The sequence below is a fragment of the Pristiophorus japonicus genome, chromosome 17 (assembly GCF_044704955.1).
Source record: "Pristiophorus japonicus isolate sPriJap1 chromosome 17, sPriJap1.hap1, whole genome shotgun sequence".
Taxonomy (NCBI): Eukaryota; Metazoa; Chordata; class Chondrichthyes; family Pristiophoridae; genus Pristiophorus; species Pristiophorus japonicus.
In genome coordinates this window covers 8,623,591-8,648,015 of record NC_091993.1, presented here as the reverse complement: position 1 = coordinate 8,648,015, position 24,425 = coordinate 8,623,591, and the positions used below count along the sequence as shown (strand labels likewise).

The 24,425-nt window shown below is 44.0% G+C and overlaps 1 protein-coding gene across 2 annotated transcripts in view; it reads right to left on the bottom strand.

Annotated features, from left to right (window-relative positions):
* The window catches only part of LOC139227523 (protein unc-13 homolog C-like), an 801,204-nt gene that overhangs the window by 56,315 nt on the left and 720,464 nt on the right, over positions 1-24,425 (bottom strand). For both annotated transcript variants that reach the window (XM_070858323.1, XM_070858322.1), the window contains 2 exons: positions 3,962-4,018; positions 3,014-3,094 (listed from right to left, as the gene is read on the bottom strand). In XM_070858323.1, the coding sequence (XP_070714424.1) occupies positions 3,014-3,094; positions 3,962-4,018 (138 nt within the window). The remainder of the gene's footprint in view (positions 1-3,013; positions 3,095-3,961; positions 4,019-24,425) is intronic.

The following is a 24,425-nucleotide window of genomic DNA, read 5'->3' as shown; positions in this document are numbered from 1 at the left end:
CAAAAGTCGACACTTACTCCGTTCTAAGTTAGTTTCGAGTAACTTTTCGGTGTCTAAACTTGCAATACAGGCATAAGTGGTAACGCCCCCTTTTGAAAAAAAAACTGAACTCACACGAAACTAAACTAACTCACTTGAACTGGAGCAAACTAAATGCTGAGAATTGCGATTTCTAAGATACTCCAAATTAAACTAATTGCTCCAAAAAAGTAGGAGCAACTCCACCCGAAGTTTGGGCCCACAGTGTTGATAAGTCCTTTGATTCCTGTCAGTCTGGTAGCAAGAGACACAAAGACAGAAAGTGGGACATATGCTGGCAGAAAGGATTTTTGTAATCGGAAAGCTGTGAGGGCAGTCAGGTTTGTTAAAAGGATTGCTCTAAGGTTTTTTGCTAAAAGATAGTTAGAAACCATCTTGTTTAAGTAAAGTAAGACAACCAAAGATGTGAGTTAGCAGGGCATATTTTTGACTTTTTTTATTAAGTTACGATAAATTGTAAAAATTGAATTATTGAGTCTAGTTATAACAGCTGTTCTGTACGTTTACATTACTGTGGAATAAAGCAGCTTAATGATTCCTATATGCTTAGTCAAGTGTTTTCTCAATCCGCCTTCAGAGAGGTTGAAGACATACATGTGCAAAACACACGAATATCTGGTTCAAGTATTATGGTTACATCCACTGATCATGCTATTATACAAGTATAAATAGGGTATTGAGAGTCAATTCCCACAAGAATAAGACATTCAGACTGCTTATGCGAGCAACTGATGCCCTAGAGGCTATCTAGAGTAAAACTACATTGGTAACATGTACATTGACTGCTTGTAAAAGAATAGTAGCTGGAGAGGAAAAAGGTTAAATGCTCTTCATTCCTACTACTCTTTAGAATTAGACTACAATGAATCTGATTAACTGTTGCATTTACAAACTATTCATATTCATCATGAGCTCTGGATGAAAACATGTTCTCCATGAAACACTACCTCACATATCAAACTCCTTGGGAGCATCTCCAGTTCAGATATCTCTTGTGATCTGCTGCCATCAGTCAATCAGCTAACAGCATGCAGGCAATCCCTCACCCTTTGATGGATATTGAAAATTGGTGGATGATCAAGAAGCTGAAATCTTTCTCTTACATGTACGGTCTCGTCGAGGAATGGCCATTGGAGGGAGCAGCATGCGATGGCCTGGCCCGGAAATCGGCGCGGTCCCAGCCTGCAAGACCATCAGTAGGCCGGGGCCATTGGAGGGAGCAGTGTGCGGCAGCCCGGCCCGGAAATTGGCACGGTCCCAGCCCAAGAGAGGCGAGGGGCCCAGGGGCAGCACGGGGCAGCCCATACTGCGATATGTGTGCGCGCTCAATCTGTGCAGCAGAACTAGTCTCCAGTTATTCTTGGTTAATCCTTGCACTGGACCAAGACCTAGTTCTGTCGAGCCCGTGTGGTGGCTGCTGTGCAACGGCCACCACACGTTAAAAAAATCCAAGCACAGGCATCTTCCACCCTTCACGATGTAGTTCTGGATCTGGAATATTAGGTCCTTCATTGAAACACCTGTGAACTCTTCCCTTTTTGGCGTGGAAGCAAGTCATCCTCGCTTCGAGGGACTGCCTATGATGAGTGGAGGAATCAATCTTTCTCGGGCTGCAACTCTGACTTGTATCAGACAGGAGAAGGTTGATGTTAATAGGCAAGGCAATCGTGCAATAACAAGACTAAGGGCCAGATTTGAGAGGTTTGCGACCGGGTTTTCGGCGCGATTCGACCGTCTGCGGTGAAAACCCGGCCGCAAAGCCCGGGCGGGATCCTCGGGTACCTGTTTGCGGCTGCGCTTCCAAGTACCACCGGGGAGAGGTGCACCGACGTGCAATGATGCCGATTGCGATCGACTTCCGGCACTCTCCCGACCCGTACGCCGCGCCCAGAATAGTGACAGATCAAACCTGTGAGTGCAGCCCTGCAAGCAGCAGTAAGTACAAAAACCTGCACAAAAGGCAAGTTAAAGTTTTTATTTTTGTACTTTTTTTGCAGCGATTAGTTAAGCATCTTATAAACGCTTTTAGAATTTTTTTAATGAATTGTTCCCCCCCGCCCAAGGCCTCTCTCGCAGCACAAACAATCCCGGACTAAAGTTGCCGAAACTCGTGTTTTGCACCGCAAATGCTTGATGCAACGCCTCCCTTACCGATGCCGTAAAGGCCAAAAGTTTGATGTATCGTTACTGCTTTTGCCGAAAAACCCCGAAAGCTGAAAATCTGACCCGAAGGCTCTGTCTTGCAAGTATTTTGGTGGAAATTAACAAAGTGGATGATGGAGGTACTACAGTAACATAATAACATAAGTTTATTCTGTTATTATACAGTTATTCAATAATCTACTAAATTTAGTTTCTCACCAGTGAGTGGGAGTGATGTTGCTGCAGGTTGCTGTGAGGGGACAGCTGTGGATCAGTGCGAGAGATTGATTTATGTTTTAATGTTTCTGATTAAAGGCAGGATTTTTACAACAAAAATATTCATTGCAGCAAGCAACCTGAAGCCAAGGGGCAGCCAGTTTCTAATATTTTCAGTATGCTGCTGCTTCAATTTTTCCATTTACCAATAGCATTGAGAAAATCATTATAGTTTAACATGACCCAGTCCAGAAGTGGTTTTGACCTGAAGAAGATTACCTCACAGAGTAATGCAGTTTAATAACATTGTACATTTCAGGTGATTTATGGGAAATTTCACGTTTACACATGTGCTATCAGCTGGTCAGGAGTATTTATATACGTGAGGATATTGGAGGCCGAGGTATAATAATTTGAAGGTCTCACAGTGAAATGATTTTTCAGAAACTGCTGCAAGGGGAAATAAAATTGGAGACGGCAGATTAATCCATTATCAGTGAGAACAATACTTTTCTCTTTCTTTTTCAGGATTTCTTTTGCTGTCATAATGGAACAGAAAAACATCATTGACAAAATGCAGCTGTGCCCACTCAGAATCCAAGAAATATAAAATTACCTTTATTGTAGCCAACACTACTTCCATTATAGCACACTGACGTGGATTGAGACTTTTGACCTCTTCCCGAATCACATGATCCTATTTGAAAAGGATATTAAAAGGAAACATTTCTGGTTTACTGAAATTAATGAACATTTTAAAATAGCGTAACAAATTACACAATGAGATCCATTTGCCAGAAGCTGATGTAACGGATCATAACAATGTATTGAATTTACCGGCCATCATTAAGGAAACCATGGTATTAGGTAACTTGTATCAAAGTTTGTATTTGAAGGAGCTTTATAGCAATGACCAGGGTTCTCTGATTGAACAGAGCAGGACTTGAGATTCAGTGTACATATTTTTCTAGTAACATTTTTAGTGAAAGCTGAGATATATATTTCTAATAAATGAATACAAAAACATGCAGATATTTACTGAACTAAAATGTAGATGTTTGAACTGTATTTTGATTTCTTAAACTACAGCCCTGTACATAACGTTCCTGTATTATTTAGCACTTGCAAAGGTGCTTATTACAGCTATCTCTGAACGTAACCCTGTTGTGCTTTCCTATCAATTAAAAATAAGTAGAACAACCTCTGATTTCCTAATTGTTCTTCTTAAATTTCTAGGGTATGTATCCTTGGATCACTTAAAAATATGCAGCAGTTTCTATTTTCAATGAAGTAGTTATTTTTTGCAATTCAGGATGAAACAGTTTTTGACAAGAATTCATATAGTCCCACACACACATCCTTTGAAAAGAATCATGTAGATGAACTGAATTCAAGCTAAGGAAATGCTCAAGTTTTAGGATATATATAGTTTACACAAGGGAATACAATTGTTAACAATGCATGGTGAATGGGTGTGGGGTATGGATTTTGAGGACAGAGCATTAGGGAGGGCAGTATCAATTATAAAGGTCCGATACCATGCCAAGTATAGTTATATTGATACCTTCAGTTTTGATAATTGGCCCAAGTCTTTAGCTGCACTGAAGATCATCTGTGCTCCCTGGAAGAACAAGATTAAAAGAATATGGCAATAAGTGCAAAACAGTAGGCATCAAAGTAGGAAAATATCCTTTGAGCAAATTTAAAGAAAAGTTTTAAAAGACTGCTTTGCCAGTATGTGACCATTTATGACAAAGTGTAGACAAGATGATTTTATCTGAATACAAAGCAAAAATAATTGATACTGTATTAACTGATGTTCGGCTTGCAGTGTTCATTGCTTCTATACCATCACTAGGTCCGCGCAGCAGAGCAGGTCTCCAGTCGTCCTGGTTAACCCTTGCCATTGGACCAAGACCTAGCTCTGTCAAGCCCGTGTGGTGGCTGATGTGCAACTGTCTCCACACATTAAAAAAATTCCACGCACAGGCATCTTCCACCCTTCAGTTTGAGTTCAGGACTGGAATATCGGGTCCTTCATTGAAACATCTGTGAACCCATGTGGAAGCAAGTCATCCTCATTTGAGGGACCACCTATGATGACCAATTAGGAAAAGGGGAGGTGCAATGAGACCTGGGTGTCATGGTACATCAGTCATTGAAAGTCAGCATGCAGGTACAGCAGGTGGTGAAGGCGGCAAATGGTATGTTGGCCTTCATAGCGAGAGGATTTGAGTATAGGAGCAGGGAGGTCTTACTGCAGTTGTACAGGGCCTTGGTGAGGCCCACACCTTGAATATTGTGTACAGTTTTGGTCTCCTAATCTGAGGAAGGACATTCTTGCTATTGAGGGAGTGCAGCGAAGGTTCACCAGACTGATTCCCGGGATGGCAGGACTGACAAATGAAGAAAGACTGGATTGACGAGGCTTATATTCACTGGAATTTAGAAGAATGAGAGGGGATCTCATAGAAACATATAAAATTCTGACGGGATTGGACAGGTTAGATGCAGGAAGAATGTTCCTGATGTTGGGGAAGTCCAGAACCAGGGGTCACAGTCTAAGGATAAGGGGTAAGCTATTTAGGACCAAGAAGAGAAGAAGCTTCTTCACACAGAGAATTGTGAACCTGTGGAATTCTCTACCACAGGAAGTTGTTGAGGCCAGTTCGTTAGATATATTCAAAAGGGAGTTAGATGTGGCCCTTACAGCTAAAGGGATCAAGGGGTATGGAGAGAAAGCAGGAATGGGGTACTGAAGTTGCATGATCAGCCATGGTCATATTGAATAGTGGTGCAGGCTCGAGGGGCCGAATGGTCTACTGCTGCACCTATTTTCTATGTTTCTATGTTTCTATGACATTTATTGTATTAATAAGACAAGATCCAGATAAAATTCTATCACAGCAGGTTGATCACAAAAATGTGCTACCTAAAATCAGTATTTGTCGTCTAGTAATACTGTAACTATTAACCATAGTAAGTCAACAATGAATCTTTTATAGGTCCTGCAAATATGCTAGCTTTTTTATAATCAATGAAAAACAAATGATGTTTCTAAATCATCAAACAATCTGTTCGATTTGAAGCTGTGACAAATGAGTCATTGGAGAATAATTTGACATGTTGCACAACCATGCATGAAAGAAAGGCTTGGATTTATATAGCGCCTTTCATGACCACTGGAGGTCTCAAAGCACTTTACAGGCAATTAAGTATTTTTGAAGTGCAGTCACTGTCGTAATGTGGGAAACACGGCAGCCAATTTGTGTACAGCAACTCCCACAAACAGCAATGTGATAATGACCAGATCAACTGTTTTTGTTATGTTGATTGAGAGACAAATATTGGCCAGGACATTGGGGATAACTCCCCTGCTCTTCTTCGAAATAGTGCCATGGAATCTTTTACGTCCACCTGAGAGAGCAGACGGGGCCCCGGTTTAATGTCTCATCCAAAAGATGGCACCTGCATCAGTGCAGCACTCCCTGAGCACTGCACTGGAGTGTCAGCCTAGATTGATATGGGGTGGGACTTGAACCCACAACCTCCTGACTCAGAGGTGAGTGTGCTGCCCACTGAGCCATACCTGACACGGGATATTAAGACATACAGAAAACTGCATAAAATGGTGGTGTTCCACATTTTCACAGTACAGCGATAAATTGTACATTTACATCTAAACAAGTTGTCTAAAAAATACAGAGGTCCTTAATATCTGCAACTGCTTGTAGCTCAGTCAGTTGAGTGCCAGACTCAGATTAGCAGGTTGTACATTTGAATCCCAATAGTCTACTCAGCCTTACATCCTTCTGAGAGCGATAAATAAGTACCATATTTGAATTCCACTCGGTCTACCCAGCCTTACATCCTTACAGCTGCCAAGAGAAAGTTGAGACTGCACAGAGTACTATCACAGTATGTGTGCTCAGGCAGTCCTGTTCAACAAGGGGAACAGGGATCAGCACTACGCACTAGAAATTCATGTCTATTGAAGACCAACTGCTGTGGATATTCTCTCTCTCTAACATCTATGCATCAGCAGTCTTAGATTGGCAGCACTCTTGCCTCAAGTCAGGACCTGACCACATAATCTAAGCTGATACTCCAGTGCAGTGTTGATGGAGTGTTGCATTGTCAAAGGACTTTTGGATGAAATGCTGCACCAAACCCCCAGTTGCCTATTCAAATGGACATAAAAGACCCCATCCTACTAAATGAAAAGTTGGGAGTTCTCCCAGTGCCCTCAAACAAGAGCATCAGAAATATTTCTCATGTCCTGTTCCTGGGAACTTGCTCTACACAAACTGGCTGCCATGTTTGTCTTTGAAGAGTGATTATACTTAAAAATGTAATCCATTGGATGTGCAACACTGATTCAGACTTTTAATCATGACTTGGAAAATACTAAGATCAATGTTTCTTTAAGAATGTAACTTAATAGGACAACTTTATTTTACATGAAAACAAAATAGATGCAACTAGTACTATCTATAGCTTATTATTTCATTACCTGGGTTGCTGTAACAACCATAATCTTTTCATATAGGCAAAACACATTTATAATCTAAAAATCACTGCATCACATGAATGCTTAATGCACTCCCACCAAATTGTTCTGTCATTTCAACAGAGGCCTCAACTTGCATTTAAACAATACTTGTCAAGACCTTTCTTAAAACAGTAGAGAGAGAATCTTAGTACAAGTTTGTTAAGTGTTCATACAACATCAGCAATAATAATCTTTACCCTTCTGAAGTCACAATGTGCAGAGATTTAATTTTAGTATTGGAATATATGGTAATGTTAATTTTAGGATTGAAGAAAAAACAAAATCTTCAAAATACTGAATTTGTGACTTATAGTGGGGTGGAATCTGAACAATTTATTTAATTTGCTTCACAGGTCCCTGATGACAAGACAAGAAGGTTTGATGGTGTGACAATAGCCATGGCGATGAAGGAAAGGAAAACTAGAAATACCCAATCAAGTGGAATGGTTGCTCTGAGGCAGCGCACTGGTCAAAGAGGGGAGTGAGCTGCACCTTCATCAAAATCAGATGAGGAAGAAAGACGCAGTATAAATCTGTGAATGTCTTCCATGCTCTGTAACCTTTGGAATGGATGCTAGAACTGCACGTGAAGTTCAATCAGAGCAGGGGAGGGTAAGAAAAGAATGTTTTTATGGTTGATCACATTGGTAGGCCATTAATGCACAGAAACATATGTAGGTTTTCACTGTATCTTCCAATCTTATTTATAGTAATCAGGATCAGTGGCTAAGCTCCTATCTTCAAGTAAACCCATTTGACTTGTCCCTTAATTTTAATTTTTAAAAAACAGTTCCATTATTATATAACTTAGCCTCGAGTTAAAGGGAGACTTAAGCTACTCAGAAGAAAGATGTTATTGAATTCCAGTAGTAGTTGGGGAGACACTTGGGGAGAAGACACAGTCAAAATCAAGGAAAGAATGTATTAAATACAGAGAACATCGGAACAAACAATGCAGATAGCTTAGAATAAACTGAAAGAAATGGAGCAGTGAACTCATTGGAGCTATACTGAGGAGATGATGGAATAGATGCTGTTTCATTGTCAGTACTTATTAAAAACGTAAGAACACTTGAGCCGTATTCAAAATTGTGGAAAATTTGAGAACTATTTGGGGAAATACATATTATATGATATTTTTGCCTTTTTAATGCCAGCTATAAAGAACATTATATGGACACTCGGGAACCTCAGAGAAAAAACTGATATGAGTAAAAAGAAATGAAAGATTCAAAGAAATTCCTGAAGGATTGGTCGTTCACAAAATGCATTGCTCTGATCATTTCTATCACCCAAACATAGAAGTACAGCCACTCGCAAAGAGCAAAAACTGTAGGGTAATTTAAGTTGCTGAGAGCTTGTGCAATAATCTGTGGCTGCAACGGCACATCAAAAGATGAGTATTTGACTTCAGATTGAACCTATTAGTGACGATCATGAAGACAAATGTGTTGAATTTAATCTATCCCGCCCAGCTGGGAATGGGCGGGTTTGGGTTTGGGTTCAACGCCTTTTTTACAACCGGCCCAATTTTAACCGCCAGTGACTTTGAAGAGTAAAATCAGGCAGAGTGTAAAACTATCGGATGGTCTCCGCCAGGCGGCTTAGGTTAAAATCAGGGCCGAAGAGTTGAGATTCACAAGAGAGCTGTGAATACTACAGGTGTTGCCAAACAGATCACGTTGAAGGAGATGGAAGTGGAATGGGTGATCAATCTGCAACAGTTTCACTCCTCAGCAGCATCTTGAAAATCTACTCCAGTGTGGAAGGGTTTTGAGCTCCTGTGTGTTTGAAAGGTCTGTTTGAGCCGAGATATTTAACCCCTTTTCGACTGGTATAAGTCATAAAGCATTACAGCTTGATACAGGATAAAACTGCTTCCTTTTCAATCAAAGACATAAATATCTTCAGATCTGGAAGTCTACTGCAGGCAGGAAGGGTATCCGTCCCCAGCTGATGGGGTCCTTTTTAAATATGCAGATCAGGCTCCGAGGATGTAATCGGGGCCCAATCTGACGTTTTTAACCTGAGGCCTGTGTGGGGAAGCAGTGGTGGCTCCCCAGTCAGGCCAAACCAGCCGGGAACAGCTGCCAGAGCTGGAAGAGGCCCAAGTCAGGTAAGTATTCATTTTTTTTTAAAGTTTCATTGTGGGTGAGGAGAAGCAGAAGTGCCCCGCCAGGCCTCAAAAGGAAACCTTGGGCCACCCCTGCCCCAGGCTTGTTGCGGATTCCCGTCGCGGAGCTAAAATCGCCCCGGGACTCAGCGGGTGAGCTGGTTTCTCGCCCTGCCCCGTCCCCTACCGCCCCTCAACACACCGATCTCACCCAGATTCAAAATCAAGTTCTTTATCGTTGGAGGAAGAAGGGGAGATTGGCCTCTCACGCCAAAGTTATGCTTGCATCGTTGCATGGTAGCACTTGGCAGAACTTGCATAGCCTCAAGCCTGAAACTGTCTTTATTCTGCTGCCTTTGGTGCATTTTTAAACCACATTCTTCAAACTTTGTAGGGGTCAAATGACTTATTACCTGCTTTAGAAGCAAGAAAATTAATTATTGCAGGTGTGTTGTGATTAGCTGATTTTTGTTTTGCTGCCACAAAGTGATATCTCGCAACATTGGCACTGAGGAGTACTGCCTGTAACGGGACTGCCTGTAACTGTACCGCCTGTAACGGGACTGCCTGTAACGGGACTGCCTGTAACTGTACCGCCTGTAACGGGACTGCCTGTAACTGTACCGCCTGTAACGGGACTGCCTGTAACTGTACCGCCTGTAACGGGACTGCCTGTAACTGTACCGCCTGTAACGGGACTGCCTGTAACTGTACCGCCTGTAACGGGACTGCCTGTAACGGTACCGCCTGTAACGGGACTGCCTGTAACGGGACTGCCTGTAACTGTACCGCCTGTAACGGGACTGCCTGTAACTGTAACGCCTGTAACGGGACTGCCTGTAACGGGACTGCCTGTAATGATAATATCTTTAACATTTCCTTAAAATAGATGGAAAGCACATGGATAGTTTCCAGAGTTTGATCTTTTCCTCTTTAAAGTCAGAATCGGACTGAATGTTTTTATTGTACTAGTTTAACTTATTCTGTTTTGATTTGCTAGTTAGTAGTTTGTCATATAAATATGCATTTTTGATATTCCTAAATTTTAAATGTCAGACAAGAAAGCAGACTGGTGGAAACTACATGGACCCTCAGGAATTTTTATGTTGACAATATTCTAAGAAAGGAATTAAAAAATAAAACTGTTGTGTATGCACTAACTGTTGGACTGAGTACTGTTTAACTCCAAGAGATATGACCTTGGCTCTGCTTTATTAAGGCCCAAAGTGACTAATATACAAAATGACTGGCCTTTTATACTTGGGCTGCACACCAGTACGTGCAGCCCAATGGCCTCCCAACAGTGACGGCATCGAGTGGCTAGTGATCCCAAAAGTACATACATGACAAAAACCTTTCTAGCCTTTTGGTTTTGTTGTCTTCAAAAGGTTGAACGAACATGCTCCAGGGAGGTAAATACAACTGCCGCCTGGGCGATAACCTGGCAGGGCAAATTGTCCGCCCGTTGTAGAAACCGCCCGAAATCAATGGAATGTAAATCAGGCGGGTTCTACAATGAGCAATGTTTCCTTTAAGCTACATGGCCTCACCGCTCTCTGCAGCTCACCGGCTTTTAAACGGGAAAAAACCCGCATGCATGGTATTTTGAATTTGCCGCGCACCCAAAAAAATGAAAGGGAACATCAACCAGGAGCAGGCGGTTCGCTCCACCAGGTTACTAACCAGTTGAAATTATCACCCAGATGTTTTCACTCCCATTACAAGAAGTGACTCTTGGCTAGCAGCATCCAAACCAGGCCTGGGGGCTGTTTCCATCCTCATTGGTGGACAAACCCAAAATCAAAATACCACGATTAGTACCAGCAACATGAGATGCATGCAAAGCAATAGGAGTGTGAAGTTAAACTTTATAGGTGGCCCTCGACAGTCCATGGTTAAAAAAAAAACCTTGCATTTATACAGCGCCTTTCATGACCTCAGGATGTCCGAATGCGCTTTGCAGCCAATGAAGTACTTTTGAAGTGAAATCACTGTTGTAATGTAGAAATGCAGTTGTCAATTTGTGCCCAGTAAGCTCCCACAAACAGGAATGTGATAATGGCCACTTACTGATGTTGGTGGAGGGATAAATATTGGCCAAGACACCGGGGAGAACTCTTTTTTCTTCTTCGAACATGTTTGACCAATAAAAACAAAGGCTGGAAAGCCCTGCTCTAGATGCAGGCTCAATGTTTGGGAGCAGGATCTTTCTTCATTAGCAGTAACGTACGGAATAACACAGTTTTCACAAAAGAAGGGTTAGCAAAAATTGATCAAGTTGTTAATGTGAAGAAAATTGTGATCCCTCATGAGGGGTTATTGTAAAATCCTGTGGAAGATTGATGTTGGAAATCACTCCAAAAGGCTGTTAACTTAACTGTTACGATGACAAGATCAAGCTGGTATTGTGAATCACTGGCAAAAGGAATTGTGAGGGGAAAGCAATAGAGGTTGATTCTAACCTTAACGACTGACTGGGAGTCAGTACTAGCTTATGTCACAATATACTGTTCTGTAATCAACACGTGACAGTACTGCCAACATTGGATTCTGTAACAGGCATATACCAAAATATAACAGGGGTGAATTCCAACTTCGGCTGGGACGCAAAGCGCCCGGGCGCTGGCTTTGCCCCCACGTTGAATTTCATCCTCTCCCTTTCAATGTCAATTATTTTGAAATTCTTCATTTGGGTGTTACAAAATCACGAACCCTTGGCATGCTTGGTGCACCTCTCCCATGTGGCCATTGATGTGGCAAAATGTGGTGAGGTCAGGCATCGATTTTCTGGATGGTGTTAAAAAAAAAATGTCGGAACTTGCTTGTACCTCGACAATGCTTGGTGGAAGCCAAAAGGGAAGAAATGGGGAAGATTTCCAACGGGCATTCAAAATGTGGAGGCTATATATTTCTGATGTTGAAATAGCAAGTCAGTATCATGGTGGTGACTGTGTGCTGTTTTTGTATGGGGAGCAATGTTACATTGCAAACTTACTTCTCTGAATGACCAATCTGTTAAACCATTTAGGGGACGAAATTCCCCTGTTGTGTGCCTCCTGTTAGTGCCTCCGGGGGGCGCTAACAGGGCGCGAGCCTATTTTCACCCAGGATGGGGGCGCTACCGGCTCCCGCAAAATTGTGCGGGAGTTAGCGGGGGCGCGCGTCCCGCTAGTAGTGCCCGAGGTCGCCCTGCCACCGGTGATGATGTCATCGCCGTGCGGGGCAATCCCTTTGCGCCCCGTGGCGACCCCTTTCCACCACGCAGCGGACATTGGCCAGCGCCCCGCAAGGCTGCCGCATGCGACGTCAGTGCCAGCCTCGCGGATCGCGAACCGGGCCGACATCCACTCTCGGGGCGGACGTTAAAGGTGAGCTACGTTGCGCCGCACACATCGATGTCGCGGGATCCGGGCCGCGATCGTGTAGTCCGATACTCCGATTCAGTGCTGGGCTGCGGCCATAGCACCACGCAGCCCTGGTAGCTCACTGGAGGCCATCAAAGGGGGCTGCAGAGTTCGCAGCGTCACTCCCCTTTAACGGAAGGGGAGGGGTGTTGAAACACGCCGGCGCTACACGGACATGCCGTGTAGAGCTGTCGATCCCGCCCGCGTAGCTTCCCAGACACCGCTCCACTTCCTGTGAGGGGCGGTAACCCGAATTTCGCACCAGGCGCAGGAAATCCCGCCCCAACTCGGATACCGTCCCCAAACGGGGCCTAGGGCAATTTCGATCCCTTAATACTACAGCTAAGGAAATAGCTAGCAATCCACTTAAAGATGGCAACAACAAAATGATAATTAATTCAACAAAATTACGAAATATATTTCCTACAAGGTGGTGCATGTGCCAATTCACTTCTTTAAAAGTATAATTAAGTTTGTATAAGAAGAAAATGGAGAATTAATGTTATGTTTTCATAGGACACAAAAAATGGCTGGAGGACGACAGAGAGATCAGAATTGAAATACCTGTACTTTGTTTTAAAATTTTAATTTTCAATTCAAACCTTTTTCACAATGTCTTTTTTGTTGTTTAGTGTTACTATTAGACTACTAAAGCTCTATTACTGTAATATTGGTGCTTGTTTCAGCATCACTGTGCATGAAACTGAACACTTACAGAACTGGCTGGTACAGGAACAATCATTTCCTGTACCTGCTGGTAATCCAAGATAATAACTAATCACTGCATTTTTCTGTGCTGCAATTAATTTAATTCGGTTTATTCAAGCAGTTCGGTGCTGGCACGGATATAGATTTATACAGTATAATTCGAATCACAAAGTGAAGATGATAGAATTGGGAATTGGAGAAAGCAATATCATTTTCAAACCATTCCCAATGATAATAGCAAACTCTTTTACCATGGATCTATGGTTTCAATATGTGTGAATTCCTTGCATTATTAGGTCGCTGAACATCAGGGTGCAACTTGAAACAGCTATCACATAAACAAATGTCTCACCAAATTAGTGAGAGCATAGACAAACTGGAGGAGTTTGTATTGGACTGTCAATGCGTATTCCCATTGACTGTTGTACACTTCAATGATTCTGATTCAACAAATAAGATAACCCAACATTTACATACAAGAAGCAGAAGTCCAGGAGATGATGCTGTTTAAGGGAAAGCTCCACGGGCTCAGATGAAGTGCTGCTTCACATGAATTGGTGTGCAAAGCATTAGTATTCCGTGCAGACATCGGGATTGATGCAGAAGGCTGAGGTTGAACTTCAGAAGCTTGCATTCCTGACGTGAACATGAATTTGGCCAGAGCACTAGTAACTTTTGTGGTGCTACACCATGCATAACAGTGACAGGGTTATAAAGAGCTCAGCCTCATGACTCTTGTGGAGGACAAGCTCTTGGTGTAGGTTATTACATAAGTCATAGTCTTGGTAATCGCTCTCAAATCCAGGACAAAGAAGTAAATACACAAATCTTTGAAGGTGGCAGGAAAAGTTGATAAAGCTGCTAAAAAAACATATGGAATCCTTGGCTTTATAAATAGAAACACAGAGGACAAAAGCTAGGAAGTTATGGTAAACATTTATAACTCACTGGTTTGACCTCAGTTAGAGCGTTGAGTATAATTCTGGGCACCAAACTTTAGAGGAGATTTACCAGAATGGTACCAGTGATGAGGGAATTCAGTTATGTGGAGAGACTAGAGAAGCTGGGATTGTTTTCCTCAGAGCAAAGAAGGTTAAGGAGAGAGTTAATAGAGGCGTTCAAAATGATGAGGGATTTTGATGGAGTAGTTAGGGAGACATTGTTTCTACTGGTAGGAACCAGAGGACTTAGATTTAAAATAATTGGCAAAAAAGCCAGAAGGGAAATGAGGAGAATTTCTTTTACACAGTGAGTTGTGGAATGTGTAAAGTGAAATAGTGGTGGAAGCAGATTCAATAGTAACTTTCAAAAGGAAATTGAATATACACTTAAAGAGGAAACATTTGCAGGGCTATGGGGAAAGAGCAGGGAACTGGAACTAATTGGTAGATTTTCCAAAGAGCCGGTATAGGCATGATGGGCCATCGGGCTGGGTGTAAAACAAGCTATCGACTCGTTATCACATGTTTTGTGCTGCCACGAAGACTAATTTCACCCACTGCCCCCATTCATTTTCAAAACACTAGCTCCAGCCTCAACAGAAATCGAGAGCAGATCATTTAGTCAGGTTTTGATGAACAGTTGGAGAATAACAGGTTAGCAATGATATTCCACGGCATGATATTTAAAGCCAGCAGTTACCCATCCCGAAGTGACCACAAATGACTGCTTCTAGATCTGAGGCTTCTACCTTGGTGCAATTAACCTTGCACCCAAAGAGATAACCATACTGCTCAACACAATAGCATTTTGGAGCAACACCAGAGGATCATAGAAATGTAAAAAATACAAAGGCCCGGATTTTGCAGTGAGTATGGCAGATTACTATCAGATACACCGTCATACCACTGTTGAAAGCCAATGCAAGTTCGGGATTTCCGCAAGTGCTTTGGGCTCATCATCATCATAGGCAGTCCCTCGAAATCGAGGAAGACTTGCTTCCACTCCAAAAGTGAGTTCTCAGGTGACTGTACAGTCCAATACGGCAGTTACAGTCTCTGTCACAGGTAGGACAGACAGTTGTTGAAGGAAAGGGTGTGAGGGGAGTCTGGTTTGCCGCACGCTCCTTCCGCTGCCTGCGCTTGTTTTCTGCATGCTCTCGGTGACGAGACTCGAGGTGTTCAGCGTCATCCCGGATGCTCTTCCTCCACTTAGGGCGGTCTTGGGCCAGGGACTCCCAGGTGTCAGTGGGAATGTTGCGCTTTATCAAGGAAGGCTTGAGGGTGTCCTTGAAACGTTTCCTCTGCCCACCTGGGGCTCGCTTGCCGTGTAGGAATTCCAAATAGAACGCTTGCTTTGGGAGGCTCGTGTCAGGCATGCAGACGATGTGGCCCGCCCAACGGAGCTGGTCGCATAGAAACATAGAAAATAGGTGCAGGAGTAGGCCATTCGGCCCTTCGAGCCTGCACCGCCATTCAATGGGTTCATGGCTGAACATGTATCTTCAGTACCCCATTCCTGCTTTCTCACCATGTGGTCAGTGCTTTGATGCTGAGTATGTTAGCCTGATTGGTGCGTCTATCTTCCCAGTGGACTTGCAGGATCTTGCGGAGACATCGTTGGTGGTATTTCTGCAGCGATTTGTGGTGTCTGCTGTAAATGGTCCACGTCTCTGAGCCACACAGGAGGGCGGGTATCACTATTGCCCCGTAGACCATGAGCTTGGTGCCAGATTTGAGGTCCTGGTCTTTGAACACTCTTTTCCTCAGGCAACCGAAGGCTGCACTGGCGCACTGGAGGCGGTGTTGGACCTAGTCATCGATGTCTGCCCTTGCTGATAGTAGGCTCCCGAGGTGTGGAAAAGAGTCCACATTGTCCAAGATCGCGCTGTGGATTTTGATGACCCGGGGGGGCAGTGCTGTGTGGCAGGGTCAGGTTGGTGGATGACCTTTGTCTTACGGATGTTTAGTGTAAGGCCCTTACTTTTGTACGCCTCGGTGAAGATGCTGACGACGGCTTGGAGTTCAGCCTCTGAATGTGCGCAGCCACAAGCATCGTCCGCGTACTGCAGTTCGATGATAGAGGAAAGAATGACCTTGGATCTAGCCTGGAGGTGACAAAGGTTGAATAGGTTCCCATTGGTTCTATAGTTTTGTTCCACTCCAGCGGGGAGCTTGTTGAATGCGAGATGGAACATTGCAGCGAAGAAGATCAAGAAGAGTGTTGGCACGATGATGCAGCCCTGCTTGACCCCGGGTCCGGACGTGGATTGGGTCTGTGGTGGATCCGTTGGCCAGGAACACGGCTTGCATGTCGTCATGGAGCAGGCGGAGGATGGTGACAAACTTTTGGGGGCAGCTGAAACAGAGGAGAACGCTCCATAATCCCTCAGGGTCGACAGTGTCAAAAGCCTTTGTGAGGTCAAAGGCGGCCATGTAAAAGGGTTGGTGCTGTTCCCTGCATTTCTCTTGTAGCGGTCGCGCGGTGAAGATCATTTCTGTTGTACCCCTAAGTGGACGGAATCCGCATTGTGACTCTGGGAGGAGCTCTTCAGCCACAGGGAGAAGACGGTTGAGGAGGGTGCTAGCGATGACTTTCCCCGTGGCCGATAGCAGGGAATTTCCTCTGTAGTTACCGCAGCCGGACTTGTTCCCTTTTTTAAGGATGGTCACGATTATGGCATCTCTGAGATCTCCCGGCATGCTCTCCTCCTTCCAGATAAGAGAGATGAGGTCATGCATTCATGCCAATAGTGCCTCTCTGCCATACTTTAGTACCTCAGCGGGGATTCCATCTGCTCCTGATGCCTTGTTTGCTCGTGGGCTGATGGATGGCCTTTCCTACCTCGTGCAGGGCTGGGGTTTTGCTGAGATGGCGACAGGTAGCATGCTGCGGGATGGAGTCGAGGACACTCGTGTCAAAGATAGAGTCTCGATTAAGGAGATCACTGAAGTGCTTCTTCTAGTGGGCCCTGACTGCCTCGGTGTCCTTAATGAGTGTCTCTCTGTTTTTGGCCAGCAGTGGGGTGGGGCCTTGGATGCTTGGGCAATAGGTGGACATAACTGCGGTGAAGAATCCTCACACGTCATGGCTGTCGGCCAGCTGCTGGATCTCCTGTGTTTTCTCCACCCACCGGTTATTCTTTAGGTCGCGGGTTTTTTGTTGGACCTTGGGCTAATGCAAACAGGCGCAGGATACCTCAGGAAGGTTTTAAACATTTTCATCTCGGAAATCATGCAGTTTAACTATATCAAATGAGTTTTTGTTTCTGCAAACATTAGAGTTTTAATTATGTCGATAAAATTATCATCAAAATTACATTTTTAGTGAAGTTGGTGGAATGAAGCTGATTAGGAATTAAATTCCAATCCTGTGAATTGTAATTGAATCTGATTACGGGATTCCCTGCTGAAATTTGTAAAATCTAATTCTGTTTTCTGCACAGGCTGCGTCCCTGGGATCCGTGGGCCATCACACTGCTCTCCTTTATGCAGTGTCAGGGCACGAGTTTACGCACGAGGGCTGCCACCAGTTCGGAGCGTGGTTTTTTCGCAGCTCGGCAGTGTACTCCGGAGATACGTCGCCGGCCGCAATTTTTGGCCCATTATCTTTATTTTGGAGGATTTTATATTCTTGGTCTTCTAAATGAACTCCCAGAAAGTCATAGGTTGCTGATATGTTGACGGTAAGTCGTTCAGTGTTCATGGAAAACAAGAGTAAAAGCAGCACATCCTCAACACTTACCAAAAGACAAATTCAAATTGGCAGAGATGACCACTGCTTTGTGAGAGCAGCTGCTTGGGTTGTGTCCAAATGGAGAAAACTACACTCAAACTCATCCCCAACATGTAATCACAGGCTTTCTCTGCAGCACAAGGTGGTGATGGAAGCAAATTACTTGAATTGGGGGCTTTTAAAATATTATATTAGTATGCAGCCATGTTGAAAACACAAAATATTAAACCAAATGCTTTCAAAATATATATGACTCACACCAATCTGTTGGTGTTTGAGGGAGGGGAGGTGTGTTGATATTTTGGATGTTGACCTGATGTCAGAACAGACTGCTGGCAGGGCAGGGAAGGGAAGGGAGGGAGGGTGGGGAGAGGGGGGAACAGAGTGCACGGTATTGGCCTGTTTTTTTTTTCTTTCTGGGTTCATTTTAGACCTGCATTTGTAGATTTGTATCCTCTTCAATTTTGTACCTTTTAATTTGTGTGAGCGCATGTCTTTTCACTATCTTATTTGCACATCCCTTTGTTTTACTCTCTTTCAATTGCCTCACTGAGATTATTATATCAGCTATCATTTATATCAGCTAACAGCTTTTGACTAAGTATTTTGCAAGCCATTCAAACCGGTGACTATGTATCTTTTGTTCTCTCCCCCTGTAATGTATTTGCTCACCTGTGAATATGCTCACAGGTTTGTAGAGCTTTTACAGGTCCCCAATGGAGTGCTCTCTATGCAGGAGTCCTCCCACTATTTATTGGGGACTTGACCTGGAGGGTGTTGCATGGAGCAGTCCCGCGCAATAAGTTTTTAAGTCGGTTCACGGGCTCCCAGGCCGCCTGTAATTTCTGCGGTCTAGAGGAGTCCGTGTTCCACATTTTTATTGAGTGTGCAAGATTGCAGTCCCTCTTCCAATATTTGAAGGGGCTGCTCCTCAAATTCTGGTTGCACTTCAGTGCCACGCTCCTGATCTTTGGGCACCCTGTGCGGAGGGGAGCGGGTAGGTCCGAGGGCCTCCTCGTAGGACTGCTCCTGGGCACGGCCAAGGGGGCCATCAGCCGGTCCAGGCAGCGGGCGGTGGAGGGGGTCGTTCAGCCCGACTGCCTGCCTCTCTTCCGCGGTTACATCGAGCCAGGGTGTCCCTGGAGATGGAGCACACGGTGTCCCCCGGTACGCTCACAGTCTTCCGCGAGAGGTGGGCGCCGGAGGGACTGGAGTGCATCATCACCCCCGGCAACCAAATTTTAATTTGATTTAATGCCTAAAGTTTAATTTGTTTAAGTTGTCGGTTTTAGTGCCCCCATCCCCCCTTTTAATCAGGGGGCACTTTTATAATTTGTGTTTCTGGTGCCCTCAAATTAAACAAAAAAAAACCAAGGGGGCATTTGTTTGAAAGTGTTTGGAGTGTGCCTCCCCCTTTAACCAAGGGGCACTTGATTAATGTTGTCTACAAAATAGTTGTAGGGCTGTTACATTGAGAATGGCTTAGCCAGTCACGTGATGTTCACAAGACTCAATAAAACCCCAGTCAGTTGGGTCCAAGTCATCCACGATGAGGTATGCAGTTGCTAGCCCCGTGGATGAACTGGTAATGTGTAGTGTGATTGTTAAACCTTTGTCAATAAGCTACCTAGTTCTTAATAGCAATGTGTTGCTATGAATTCATAAGCAAAGAGCCCATGAAGCAAATACATTACACCCACCACCTCTTTTTCTTTACTTCTTGTCTTTTTCTTTTACATTTGCTGACCAACCTGCTCTTCAACATTTTCAGATTTTACCCTCTTTATTGCACACGTACAATTACACAGCACAGCCCTGCTAAATAGAGCATGTTGAAATGAATTTTTAAGAGTGCTCACGAACAGATTTGTATAAACTATCAGCCTGGGACTGAACGTAAAGTTGCAGGCAGTAGATTTACATAGAAGTGAACTAAATTTACCTCCTTATGCCATTTGTAGAATTTTTAAAAGTGCTGATAACATGGACATATAATAAGAAATTAAAATACCCACACATGTGTCAAGTGAGGGACAAAGACTTATATTTGCAAAATAAGGGAAGATTAAATATAAAAAAGTTGTTTCAACGGGGTCCAAATGGTGGAAGTGCAAAGTGAGAATGCTCCTCATGATGAAGCTAATAGTCATAGAATCATAGAAGTTTACAGCACGGAGGGAGGCCATTTCGGCCCATCGTGTCCGCACTGGCCAACAAGAGGCTATCCAGCCTAATCCCACTTTCCAGCTTTAGGTCCGTAGCCCTGCAGGTTACGGCACTTCAAATGCACATCCAAGTACTTTTTAAATGTGGTGAGGGTTTCGGTCTCTACCACCCTTTCAGACAGTGAGTTCCAGACCCCCACAACCATTTGCATGAAGAAATTTCCCCTCAAATCCCCTCTAAACCTTCTACCAATGACTTTAAATTTATGACCCCTCTGCTAAGGGAAATAGGCCCTTTCTATCAACTATATCTAGGCCCCTCATAATTTTATACACCTCAATGAGGTCTCCCCTCAGCCTCCTATGTTCCAAGGAAAACAAACCCAGCCTATCCAATCTTTCCTCATAGCTAAGGTTCTCCAGTCCAGGCAACATCCTCCTAAATCTCCTCTGTACCCTCTCCAATGCAATCATGTCCTTCCTGTAATGCGGTGACCAGAACTGTACGCAGTACTCCAGTTGTGGCCTAACCAGAGTTTTATACAGTTCAAGCATAACCCACCTGCTCTTATATTCTATGCCTCGGCCAATAAAGGCAAGCATTCCATATGCCTTCTTAACCACCTTATCCATCTGGCCTGCTACCTTCAGGAATCTGCGGACATGCACTCCAAGGTCCCTTTGTTCCTCTACACTTCTCAATGTCCTACCATTTAATGTGTATCCCCTTGCCTTGTTAGCCCTCCCCAAATGCATTACCTCACACTTATCTGGATTAAATTCCATTTGCCACTGTTCTGCCTGCCTAACTCGTTGATTGATATCTTCCTGCAGTCCGCAGCTTTCTTCTTCATTATCAACCACACGGCCGATTTTTGTATCATCCGCAAACTTCTTAATCATACCCACTACATTCAAGTCTAGATCAATGATGTACAGCAAAAAAAGCAAGGGACCTCGCACTGAACCCTGCAGAACCCCACTGGAAACATCCTTCCAGTCACAAAAACACCCATCAACCATGAATCAAACTCAATGCTCTCAGCCTTATGTTAATGTTTTTTGCACTTCCAGAATGTCTGAAGTTTTCGGCACTGTGCTGTCATACGGCACCAACACCTAACGTCATGGAGCAGCATGAAACACGCTTGTGCCTGTCGTTCTCACTTGCGGAGTTCCTGAACTCAGTGCTGTTGCCATGGAAAGGGTAGCACTTTCCCACTTCTTAGTTCACTCATGTGTACCTGATAATTTCACAGCAACATTGACAGAAGCTTCGGGACTGTTGCCCTTTTGTTCGGAGATACTGGGTGTGGGCAGGGTCCAGTAAAAGGGACAGGAATAAAACACGACACTGCTAAAAGCATGGCATTCTGCTTTACAATTTGAATAACTTTAGAACCACTGTTTTATTTTGTCTTCTGCTACCTATTTAAAATTTACGCCTTCCTTTAGTTACCTCCATTTAAAAATCAGTTTCCAGATATTTAAGAAAGAAAGAAGAAAGACTTTAATTTATATAGCACCTTTCACGACCACCGGATGTCTCAAAGTGCTTTACAGTCAATGAAGTCATTTTGGAGTGTAGTCACTGTTGTAATGTAGAAAAGGAGGAATTTTAACTCCTGGCAGGAGGCTGGGTGGGTAAGCTGGTGACACAGTTGGGCAAGCTAGTGATCCACCCGTGGGTTCTTATGTAGGTCATAGGACCCCGATTTGCATAAATGCACGAGGCCTCTGTCAGATCCTGGAGGTTTCCTCGGCTGTCTGATTGTGCCCTCATGCGAGCTGGTACCTGCGTTCTCTTTTCCCCTGCTCTGGCTCCTGCACACCTGTGGAGATCCCTGTTCTACACTCGCCTCTAAAATACACGCAGTGTCGGTATCTGAGCAGGTTCCAATTCTTGGGTATCTTACTTTGACCTCTCCCCTCACCACAATCCAACTCTTGTTCCTTTTTTCATTTCAGATACCCAAGAACTGGCACCTGCCCACTCAGTGAAGGAAGAGAAAGGTGGCAGTGAAGATGAAGGGACATTGTCACTTGATCTTGCATTCTCAGCTACCTGCTCAGACACTGACACTGCGTGTATTTTAAGAGGCTACTGAGATCGTTAAACTTCTTCCTGCACTGAATCCATGGAGCAACCCTCCTGGAATTGACCTCTGTTGCTACTACTTCCCACTGCCTCCTGAGTATCTGTCTGGAGGGCCTCCTGCCCCACTGCTGACACAGGATGTCTCTATTTCCTTCCACCTTTTCCACCAAGACTGCTAGCGCAGTGTCTGAAAACCTTGGTGCACATTCTCTCACTTGTTCAGCCATTTCTCAATGTATCAGAGCACAGATTCAGTTTTCAAATGATTCCCACAACTTCTTGCAGCCACAATAAACCTCCCCTTTAAGAGGTACAGGCTGCCTTTAAGTAGAGCTAGCCACTCGCGATATCGCCCCCCCCCCCCCACTGCCCCACTGATGCATGCAACCAACGTACAGCGGGTTTAACGTCTCATCTGAAAGACGGCACCTCTGACAGTGCAGCGCTCCTTCAGCACTGCACTGGAATGTCAGCTTAGATTTTTGTGCTCAAGTCTCTCGAGTGGGACCTGATCCCACAACCCCTAAAATGCATGCAGCAATCATGTAAAGCAGTCATTTACCTTGTTGCCTGCAATGCAATGAATGGGCACGGGTTAATCGCATACTGTGATCCCCATGCCTATTTTTGGGGGTTAGCCAATTTATCCCCCATTGTTATATCAATCATTTCACTAGAACTGACGGAGCATAATTAAAGTTCAATGCTAATCGCCAAAATAGTAATTCTGCATGAGTACAGTTTAACAAAGAGAATTTATATCAGCTTATATTGTCAGTCAGCCAGTGGGTAGCACTCCCACTCGAGTCAGAAGGTCGTGGGGTCAGGTCCCTACATTGGAACAACTCGTTGGAGTTCAGAAGGATGAGGGGTGATCTTATAGAAACATTTAAAATAATGAAAGGGATAGACAAGATAGAGGTGGAGAGGTTGTTTCCACTGGTCGGGGAGACTAGAACTAGGGGGCACAGCCTCAAAATACGGGGAAGCCAATTTAAAACCGAGTTGAGAAGGAATTTCTTCTCCCAGAGGGTTGTGAATCTGTGGAATTCTCTGCCCAAGGAAGCAGTTGAGGCTAGCTCATTGAATGTATTCAAGTCACAGATAGATAGATTTTTAACCAATAAGGGAATTCAGGGTTACGGGGAGCGGGCGGGTAAGTGGAGCTGAGTCCACGGCCAGATCAGCCATGATCTTGTTGAATGGCGGAGCAGGCTCGAGGGGCTAGATGGCCTACTCCTGTTCCTAATTCTTATGTTCTTATGACTACACTTCAAAATTATTTCATTGGCTGTAAAGCGCTTTGGGACGCCCGGTGGTCGCGAAAGGCGCTATATAAATCCAAGTCCGTCTTTCTTTACATCACAGCAAATGTGTAATGTTTTACTGAAATTTGGTTGACAAAGATATTCTCTAAAATGATCAATTACATTATATTCATAAAACCGATGCAGTGCCAAGCAGAGAGTTATGTTTCCAGAAATAACTTCTTATTTTAATGATGCCTGTGTTACACAGTAGCAATTCAACAGTGGCATCTGTAAAAAAAAAAGTCACATATATAATATGAAAAATATTCTCACTGCACCGATTACCCTATTGCACACCTGGCAATGACCACCAGCTACACTCCCAAATCTACAATATATTACCTTTATTGCTGACATATTTATGGGAAACAAATCACTTCTATCCCTGATGATACTCAGCACTCATCAGTGATGCATTGTGTAGCACTTGTGGTTGTGTTTCTATAAAGCATTAGTCCCCAAGGCTTAACCTCTATCTGATTATGTACTGATGTTTAATATATCTCCTGCAATTTTTTTATTACTTGCCATATGTTTATAGCACTGCTGTAAAAATCAAATCTTTCAGTATCAATATTGTTAAAATGTACTGAAGAGAAAAACAACAGATGTTAGAAAGAAACAATACAAATAACTAGTTAAAAATAAATAAAACCAAATGAACAAAGCATTCGTGAAGTACAAGAATTAATCTCTTGCACCTCCTGCCCATCCTCTTCACATTCAGCTGAGTGCAGATTTTATATCTTGGCAGGAGTCGGGCCCAGGGAGAGAGCACACCGTGTGGGCCCACCTCAGCGTTAGGCCCCCGGAGAGTTTAATTCCCGCACCTCATCGATAAGCCCAGTCAGTCTCCGACAGGAAGTGCTGGCTGGCCGACAGGTGGAGTGGGAGTTTGGACGTCGGCAGTCTGCCCCCAGGGTACCTGAAGGAGCAGTCTCTGGCTCGGGGGGGGGGGGGGCAGTGGGGGCAAGCGGTTGGGAGGCAGAACGAGAGGACACCAC